Source organism: Ostrea edulis, chromosome 4, assembly GCF_947568905.1.
Source record: "Ostrea edulis chromosome 4, xbOstEdul1.1, whole genome shotgun sequence".
Taxonomy (NCBI): domain Eukaryota; kingdom Metazoa; phylum Mollusca; class Bivalvia; order Ostreida; family Ostreidae; genus Ostrea; species Ostrea edulis.
Genome location: NC_079167.1, coordinates 37,329,078 through 37,338,227, shown reverse-complemented (window position 1 = coordinate 37,338,227; position 9,150 = coordinate 37,329,078). Strand labels below are relative to the sequence as shown.

At 35.0% G+C, this 9,150-nt stretch overlaps 1 protein-coding gene across 2 annotated transcripts; it reads right to left on the bottom strand.

Annotated features, from left to right (window-relative positions):
• Positions 1–1,124: 1,124 nt before the first annotated feature.
• LOC125667988 (PDZ and LIM domain protein 3-like) lies at positions 1,125–8,870 on the bottom strand. Of its 2 annotated transcripts, none has more exons than XM_048901712.2 (8): positions 8,596–8,870; positions 7,600–7,751; positions 6,923–7,061; positions 4,921–5,117; positions 4,555–4,616; positions 3,500–3,608; positions 3,227–3,312; positions 1,125–2,999 (listed from the first exon to the last, which is right to left on the bottom strand). In XM_048901712.2, exons 1-8 carry the CDS (start codon positions 8,722–8,724, stop codon positions 2,899–2,901), a joined length of 975 nt encoding a protein of 324 aa, XP_048757669.1. In that variant the 5' UTR covers positions 8,725–8,870; the 3' UTR covers positions 1,125–2,898. The 2 variants fall into 2 exon arrangements, with proteins under 2 accessions (XP_048757669.1, XP_048757668.1); XM_048901711.2 differs by having other exon boundaries at positions 4,390–4,616; positions 8,596–8,862.
• Positions 8,871–9,150: the final 280 nt, after the last annotated feature.

Below are 9,150 nucleotides of genomic sequence, written 5' to 3'. Positions count from 1 at the left end.
CAAGCATAGATTAGTGAAGGGGTGGTAATAGTTCATCCGTTGTTATAATATGGGTTCAATTCATCGGTTCAAGCTTATATATTACTACAGTCATTACTACATAAAGGGGGGGGGGGGGGTTAACAGCTATAAATTGAATTATGAATATAAAAATGATGGGAGACGCCCGAGAGAGAGAAAGAGAGATTAGACTCTAAATCAGAGTAAATGAAAACGAATTGTTCAAGGTCGTTCCGGAATTTGACGATATCTTTAGTTGTGTCAATAGTATATACTTATCCTTGATTAACTTGAACAATTATTGGAATCGGAGCTTATTACACAGAGTATCTTCGTTATGAATACTGACTACAGAAACTGCATTATTTTCCAAGTTATGAAAATTAAAACAGAATCAATCCGTCTCTATTCTATACATGTATATATATATATATATATATCTGTGTGTGTATTCTAAGGCCAGTTCATCCTAACTATATAAGGTATATATATATATCCAATAATAAAAGTCAAGAAACACAAAACTTGAATAACATTTCACTGTTAGGCTTTCGGCTTTAATGCCTCTTCAGACATAACTGTCTGAAGAGGCATTAAAGCCGAAAGCGCTAACAGTGAAATGTTATTCGAGTTTTGTGTTTCTTGACTTTTATTATTGGATGTATTTACTGTATCAAATACCGAATTCTTTTTTACAAACTATATATATATATATATATTTGCGTGTGTGTGTGTGAGTTTAATCCAAACTTTCAATACACCCGTAGTTATAAATTGATTACATTAACAGTAGCGGGGTCGATGTTCAGGCTTGCCGATATAAATCCCAGGTATGTGATCCCCATGTGTTGTGTATCTGGACATTAACATTCACTAATCCTCTCTCTGTGCAGCGATACGACGGCATTTAAAAACGCAATCATAGGGTTACTTGGCGGTTTGTTTAAGGTCCTAAATTTAGGACTGTTCTCTTATAGAGAAGGGGAAAGAGGCCAAACCAACCTTTTCCTGAGCTTCAATTAGGCCTAATGTAAAGCTCACGACAAGCACAACTTACAAAGCTGCAGTAAACGAACAAAATGTCGGAAACCTTTCGGTCTAACGAAAATAGCACAAAATCAGCATTGTAAATTTTTGAAAATATTCTATTTAACAGATTCTACAGCATCTGTAATACATAAAGCATCTCTTATAAACATTTTAACAGGCAAACTGCAATAATAAAGCCGTCATAAACTTTTCCAATATCAACTGACCAAACAAAGTATAGGTAACTAGATGAATGTTCATATCGTAGTATTATGCTTACTAATAAATACAATATCAACAATTATCACATCTCACAACAGTTTAGGGGATACTAATGTCACATGTACAAAAATTCAAAATATCAATAATAACCCTGTTTACAGAACGTTTAACCCTGTTTACAAACCTTTTATTCATGTACTAACATCGAAGACACATTATCAAGTTCCTGGCATGACATCTAGTTAAAAAGCAGCTTGGAGTTCAACATTTGAAAAATACACATAAACCTTGTATTGTGATCTCCTGTATTGCAAATTATTTATTGCTGTTTATTCAATATTGCAAAATACAGATTAAACAATATAGTACGTCTAGAAGTCCTTTCAAAGTGTACAAAATGTGTACTGAAAAAGCAGGATGGACTGTACAGACATATGAAATAAAGCCCTATTCTTCAATTTGTAAAAATTAATGAGTTCGACAGAATAATGCCCACAAATGGGGTTTCTAAAGGCAATACTTGTTTGTACAACATCAAAGGGATGGTGAGAGCTAATGGTGTATTTAAAGAGACATGGGTGGGTGAGGGGGGGGGGGTCTCCCTTCATGTTTAGTAGTGAGAATGAGGGGGTTTAGGTGTGGCAGTGTCACCCTCTCACCCAGCACTGGAGCAAATAATTGTAATAAATAGGAGTACATAAAACTAAGCATGTATAATAACTTGCAATAAATAGTGCACCATACAGGTTATTTATAGCATGGTGAAAACTAGAACACACATACAGTATACATGTAAATTTACAAATAAATACTTTTTATAAAAGAATAATTTGCAGCAAATATAGGTCAAAACTGTGATAATAAATGCTAGTTACACTTGCATGACAAAAAGCAGTAATTATGCATTTGCATATTGGAATTTTATTTAGAATATAGTTAAACATCGATTTCTCGATTACCATGGTTATGTCCAAGTGAGTTGGAAGTCCCAACTCTAGTTTCTTTAATATGTATTTTAACCTCAATATCTCAAACCCTCAGATATCTCTCAGTTTTTCTCAGCCCCCATCAAGTTTAAGATAATGAGGTATCACTGGACTTTATTCTATTCGACCATTTGTTGATTTGTGGGGAAAATGTCCCAGTATTTGCATATTTACAGTGAAAAGGTCTGAAATGACAAAGAAAGTGAAAACACATATATGCATCATACATGAACTGACCAGTACAAGTAACTTCAACTTGTAAATACTCAAACTGACTTAGATACATTGACTAAATTCTCTGTAAAACTTCAAACATTTTCAAATTTTCTGGATCTCTTGGGGGAAATGTTCTGTAGGATAACACACAAAATAAATTGCATTTCAGGGCACTTCATGGTCATACTAGTGAGATAAAGTTTCACATGCACAGGTCCAATGTTTATAAAAACAAAACAGTTTAGAAACGTTTGAGCAGAACACTATCTGGATTTCTGTAAAAAAAAAAAAAAAAAATATAATGACATACGCATGAAACGATATCCAAAATTACCCTAGTGTGGTGTTGGGGTATAGTTTGTGTATCTATTTCAATATATGCCCTGTGTGATCATCACAAGTCTGAATGGAGTAATATTAAATTCTAGGTCAACTTATTATCCTTTCATCGATAAACTGGAACAGCCTTCATGTTTGGAGCTGGAGGCTGGGCAACTTGTTTGGCATGTACTTCACAGTACAATCTGCCATCCACCACGAAGTAACCTGTATAATGAAGAGAACTCATCAGTACTGACAAATTTTGACATCAGAAAGTAAATAGATTATTTATGCTTACATGAATATATGTAATGTACATTTATAGACTGTAAACTTGTACACCTATTTGAATTTCACCTAAATACCTTAAACATTTTAGTTGCAAAAATAATAAAGATATTTACAATAATGCTTCCTGTCTGTGACTTATCAGCATCACACCATAACTTTACCTTTCTGTTTCAAGTTCACTCCACAGGAAACACATTTGAAGCATTGAGGGTGGTAAGGTACTCCTTTCACTCTCACAAAAACTCCCCTGGAAGACAAGGAACACAATGTTTTTTGTAATTGATATTTCCATTAATAAATAAATGTATTTTCCATTAATAGATAAATGTATATGTAAAACGGTCAAAATGGTAGAGGACACAAGAAATAATAGATATTAAATGAAGGTGAATTACAAAAAAAATTAAATAACAACCATATATATGAAGACATACGTGACAAGCATATTGCAATCTCCACAATGCATGGTCTCCTGAGGTGGTTTGGATTGAGATGGCTCAACTGGATCAGGTGCTCTCACAGAACGGAAACCAGATGGTTTATCTGTAGATATAGGTCAAATATCAGCATGTGGTCACTCTGGTGTAGACCAATAGATGATACAGGTACATTTACATAGTCCTGGTTTACTTCTTTGAAAATATAACCATTTTACACTGTTTGAATTCATTATTCACAAATCACACCATTCCACACTGTGCAGACAAACAAAAAATTGCAAATGAAGATGCTTGCCATTAATACATTATACAGCCACTTCATGAAATTCACCCCCCTCCAAATAAAATCAAACTTTATCAGGTTAATGTACACCACAACAAATAGTGCAAAATTAATTCATTTTCATCCCATTTCATTCAAAAGAGCAATTATTCCACTTAAAGAAATACTGAGTAAAAATTACATAAAATGCTCCTGTTTTCATAAACAAATAAAGTGAGGCAGGCAACACAATGTAAAAAGCTAATTACTTTATAGTAATAAAACTCCAGTCTGCACTGCAATGCCACATACAAGGTACATGTATCTTATCTTGTAATTTCATATTTACACTTGCATTCAGTTACCTAAATTTTGAATTAATGATAAATCAACTACAATACCACTGCAGTATTATTTGTTAAAATCCTGAAAAAAAAGCACATATTAACAGGTTTAGAAAATTTGATTGTCAGATCTTCATAATATATGATTAAAGGATCAAAGACCTAAATCACCCCCACCCCCCCAAAAAAAGAAAACCCTTTTCAAATGCAAGCCTCACTTTCTCTTTACAGTACACACATTACAATGGAAAATCCATGTCTAATAATACACAACATACTGAGCTGTGTCTCATTTGCATCATGCAAATTAGTATCATTTTGTGAGATGGATTCTGGTTGGTTAGAAGATAAATTTTGGGTGTCACATGATAGTTGGTTGTCAGAAGTCACGCCATCATCTTCAGGATTCACAACAGGCACAACACCATCACCATTCTCTTCACCTTCCATTGGCTGATAAGTGCCACTCATTTTCGCACCAACAGGAGTCCTGTCAATATCTAATCTGAAATAAAAGCATTTTCTAATGTACCTTTGGAAGTCCAAATTTACACAGTGGGTAAGAGTGGCAGATCAAAAAAAAATATTTGTGTATTTTGGGATCTGCAACTTTTCATTTTTGGTGGAAAAGTATCTTCTAAGGTGGCAACCCTCTATTTCTGGATCTGCCTCTGAGTATTTGGATATCGTTATAGTAGAAGTATTTATCTATGTAACATTATATGCATAAAGTTCTGGTACAAAATCAATCTTGAAGTATAATCCTACTAAACATATATCAATGTGTTCGTGCACATCACCAGTCTCACCCTTGCATTTGCTGTTGAATTCCTGCAGTTTGGGCAGCATAGGTGTCTGCAATATTATTGGCTGAATAAAGTCCAATGGGTGAATTAAACTGGGCATGCACCACATTAGGCACCGCCTGCTTTGGGGATTGAACCTGTTGCTGGGAAGAGAATGGCTTCCCAGACCTGTTGTAGCTGCTACCTATGTTCAAGGGTTCCTACAGCAACAGAGTAAAAGTCTTAGTTATTTAGTCATTACTATAGCAACAGAGTAAAAGTCTTAGTTATTTAGTCATTACTATAGCAACATAGTAAAAGTCTTAGTTAATTAGTCATTACTATAGCAACAGAGTAAAAGTCTTAGTTATTTAGTCATTACTATAGCAACAGAGTAAAAGTCTTAGTTATTTAGTCATTACTATAGCAACAGCTAGAGTAACAGTCTTAGTTAATTAGTTGCTCCCACAGCAACAAAAAAGAGGTCTTAGTTTATTTAGTTGTTTCTACAGCAACAAAGTAGAAGTCTTTCAACAGCAATGAAATAGAAGTCTTTGTCATTCCTAAAACACGGAATAAATCTTAGTCATTCTTATAGCAACCAAAAATAAACTCTACTTCTTCCTGAAAAAACAGATATATTAGTTGAAAGACTAAACAAAAATTATTCAAGTCAAATATAAAATCAGTCCTCCATTATGGGTCAGAAATATGAAAATAGACAGAGAATAGCCTCCAAATGTTCTTAACAAACGACTCTGCCAAATTCCCACATTAAAATGGCCTGAGAAAATATCAAACATCGATCTATACATTACTATTGAGAAGAATCAAATAAAATCCCATGATTGTTATTATAGAACAACGAAAATGGTTATGGACTGGCCACATGTGGAAAACACCTAGCCACATTACAAGACACGCTCTTGACTGGAATGTGTGGGGCAAGAGGAAAACAGGGTGTACAACAACAACCTGCAGACAGAGCCTAAACACAGAAGAGCAGTCCGAATGTCCTGGGGGGAAGTCAAACATGCAACCAAGACAAAAATAAATGGAGGGCCGCTGTCAACGCCCTGTGTCCGCAAGGGTGAAAAGGACTAAAAGAAAAGATAGCAACTGAAAAGAAGTTTAGTCATTCCTAAAGCAACAAAGACAGAAGTCTTACTTAGTTATATGGTCATTCCTTTAGCAACAGAAAAGAGGTCATAGTCATTTCTACAGCAACAGAAAAGAGGTCAGTCATTCCACTAGCCAAAAAAAAAGAAGTCTTGTTTATTAGTCTTTCTCCTATTTCATTGTTTCTACAGCAACAGAGTAGAAGATTAGTAGTCTTACATATTCAGTCCATCTTGGAGAAAACAAAGTACAAAGTAGATGTCTTCGTCATTCAGTCTGTCATTATAGCATGCAAGCAAATACAGATAACGTACTTACAAGTGTACTCAAGAGAGCTTAAAAATTAATATGAAAACTCACGTAATTTCATTTGTGCGAATTGGTGCATTTATAAATGGTACAGGTATTGCAGTGAATTTTGCACACATCTGGATAGAACAATTGTGTGATGTATAACCTCTATCAACATTCACCATCAGGATTAATGTTAAGAGTTTAAAGGTTTTCAAAATATTCCTGAAAAGTGCAACTTTATTGAACTTCACATGGGCCAAGTGTTGATGATAAATATATAAAAATAAAAGGGTTCATTCAGAGTTTGGATTGAGGACACTTACGACACTTACACTACATCATCATTAGAACAGACTGCAAAACAATAGAAAAAAGTACACACTATGGGCTCAAAAATACTTAATTCTAAGTCAGTAGCAAATTCAACTCCAATGACAGACATGTTAATGTACAGTGTGAATGTAGGTAAATTCATTTTTGAATATTAACAGCATCTTATATATATATATATTATCAAAACTGACCACCTGCTGTTTGGATTGTATCAAAATATCAGATAATCTACTAATTGTTGTCTAAAATGAACCTTTTTATTGAAATGAATTAGACTTACTGGTTGGTGTTCCCTCGTTAGTGAAGTTTTCTGGACTGTATGGACTTCATCCCCAGTAGCTGTTTTAATGGTGTTCATCTGAGAAGGTCGAAGGTCAGACATTGGTGTAACCTTGGGTTTCCAAATCTTAACTGCACCTCTTTTTAAGAAATTTATTCATATTTAGATAAGCACATCACTCATGAACTCTTATCTCTTTGTGATGATTTAGTAGGAATTTCACATGAAAAGCTAGATTCGTCCCCTGTAGAATTTATTGAATAGTTTGTGAAGAGAATACAAAGAAAATAGCATCATCTGCCATCAAATAATTACAAAGGCTTAGCATAAATACAGACATTTACCTTTTCATCAGCAAATGCCATGCATCATCTACTTTTTTGGGTATTCATTATCTCAATGCGACCTTAACATTTCATTATCTCACTGTGACCTTGTGACTTTTCATTATCTCACTGTGACCTTGACTTTTGATCTTCTGCCCTAAAATTTCCCAGGCATCATTCCCTGACCATGAATACATCTGCTGATAGATACTAAATTTGTAAATTATTCATAGAATAATGTCGGTTTCCATGAAAGTGTTCATGGATAGACAAAATGATTTCTCCTTCCTTTGAGATGGGACCCTAATAATGCTGATGCAAGATAAAATTCACCAGTGATGTTTTAATTACCTCTGGACAGACAAATTGATGACATTCCCAGCCCTTATGATCTCCATCTTGGCTTGTTCATGTGACAGTTCATCTGCATTTGTGTTGTTAATACAAAGGATCCCATCACCTGCTAGTAAGCCACTGCGTTCAGCTACACTTCCTGGGTTCACCTGAAAATTGTAAGTCACATTGTGATAGCTTATCACTTCTTTTCATTAATGTACAACTATTATTTTATGAAGTCATTCAGACACCAGTCTGTTTTAACCTCCTAGTATTATGATCATTAAATTTGACAAGGTATTTTAACCAGACTCTGAATAATGAGCAAAAAACCCTAAACATTCAGACTGAGAAAAAAACCAACAACAAAAAACTTTATCCTGACATGAAGCTAATATTCTATATGGATTTAAGGGGTGGGCACAGGAGCTTCTTATCCATTTTGTTCTCAATCTATATATAAATATCTAACCCTGTGGGGTGGGGGTGGGGGATGGGTGGAGAGATAGAGGACAGGGGGATAAGTTAGAATTACGGGAGGGGAAAGACCCAGAAAGGGGACACGTACCACTATATCCACCTATTGACTGCACTGATTTTTTGATTTTTTTTAAAATACCTTTTTGAATTATTTTATCCTACTTTTCAAAATCTTACAATGAACTTACGTTTTAAAAAAATTCTTTTTGGGTAATGCGATCAAATGTAAGAACACTGAATGTTGTCAGTCATTAGGACTACATATCACCAGTCATTCTCAAATGTGGCAGAAGGAATAAAAATCTTTGATCCGCGCGAGGTGAAAGTATCCCCTTTCATGCTCCTGAGCGGCAAACCAAATATAGCAGAACACAGCGTTCTATCGAACGATCATGATTACAAAATAACTTAGACGAAAGAAACATTGGGAACTTTAAATCACTCAGGAATGTCCTTTGAAAATGATTTATTTTTAGACTTCTAAGATTAAAAAAACGCTTTTCGGATAGTTCACCTTATTTCAAAACTCACCGATTGTATGGAGAGGGGGGTACTGAAGTCCACTCCTCCCTGGAGCCGAAACCCCCAGGACACATTTTGATCCGGACGGAACAACTGCACGGTAAGGGTCTCCGCCTGTGTGTACTCTACGTTGGACATCCTGCCGTCTGCTGGCGAGTAGGGAAGGCAGGGTATCACTTTCGCTCCACCGAGGGCATCTGGTACTATTTAGCTGATGTATAGCTCATTTTTTGCACACGTTCCTATTGTTGTTATTTACTCCAGACGTCATGTTGTGAAAGGTTGTTGTGGGCGTGCTATACATTCCGATCTATCTTACGATTATTCAAAGAGAAGGCAGGCACGCTTGCATCGTTTCTCGTATGTATTGGGCGGGGTTTCAGTTTTCGCTGAATATTTATATCAAAATCTACTTACCTGTACGATAATATCAAAATAGCACAAAAAGTGAGTTTTTGCGAATGTAGTATAGATCTAGATACATGTACCTTTACCTGTAGAAAACAAGGAAATCACTAATAATAAAACTTATATAAGCAATTTCAATGTATTGTATTTCTTGAT

What these genes read in the sequence shown, in the direction of transcription:
- LOC125667988 (XM_048901711.2), bottom strand. Translation starts at nt 8,724, where the DNA reads ATGTCCAACGTAGAGTACACACAGGCGGAGACCCTTACCGTGCAGTTG. An exon ending in TGCAAATGAGACACAGCTCA is followed by an intron (nt 3,609 to 4,389) that starts GTATGTTGTGTA and finishes CTATATCTACAG; the next exon opens with ATAAACCATCTGGTTTCCGT. An exon ending in GATTGCAATATGCTTGTCAC is followed by an intron (nt 3,313 to 3,499) that starts GTATGTCTTCAT and finishes CTTGTCTTCCAG; the next exon opens with GGGAGTTTTTGTGAGAGTGA.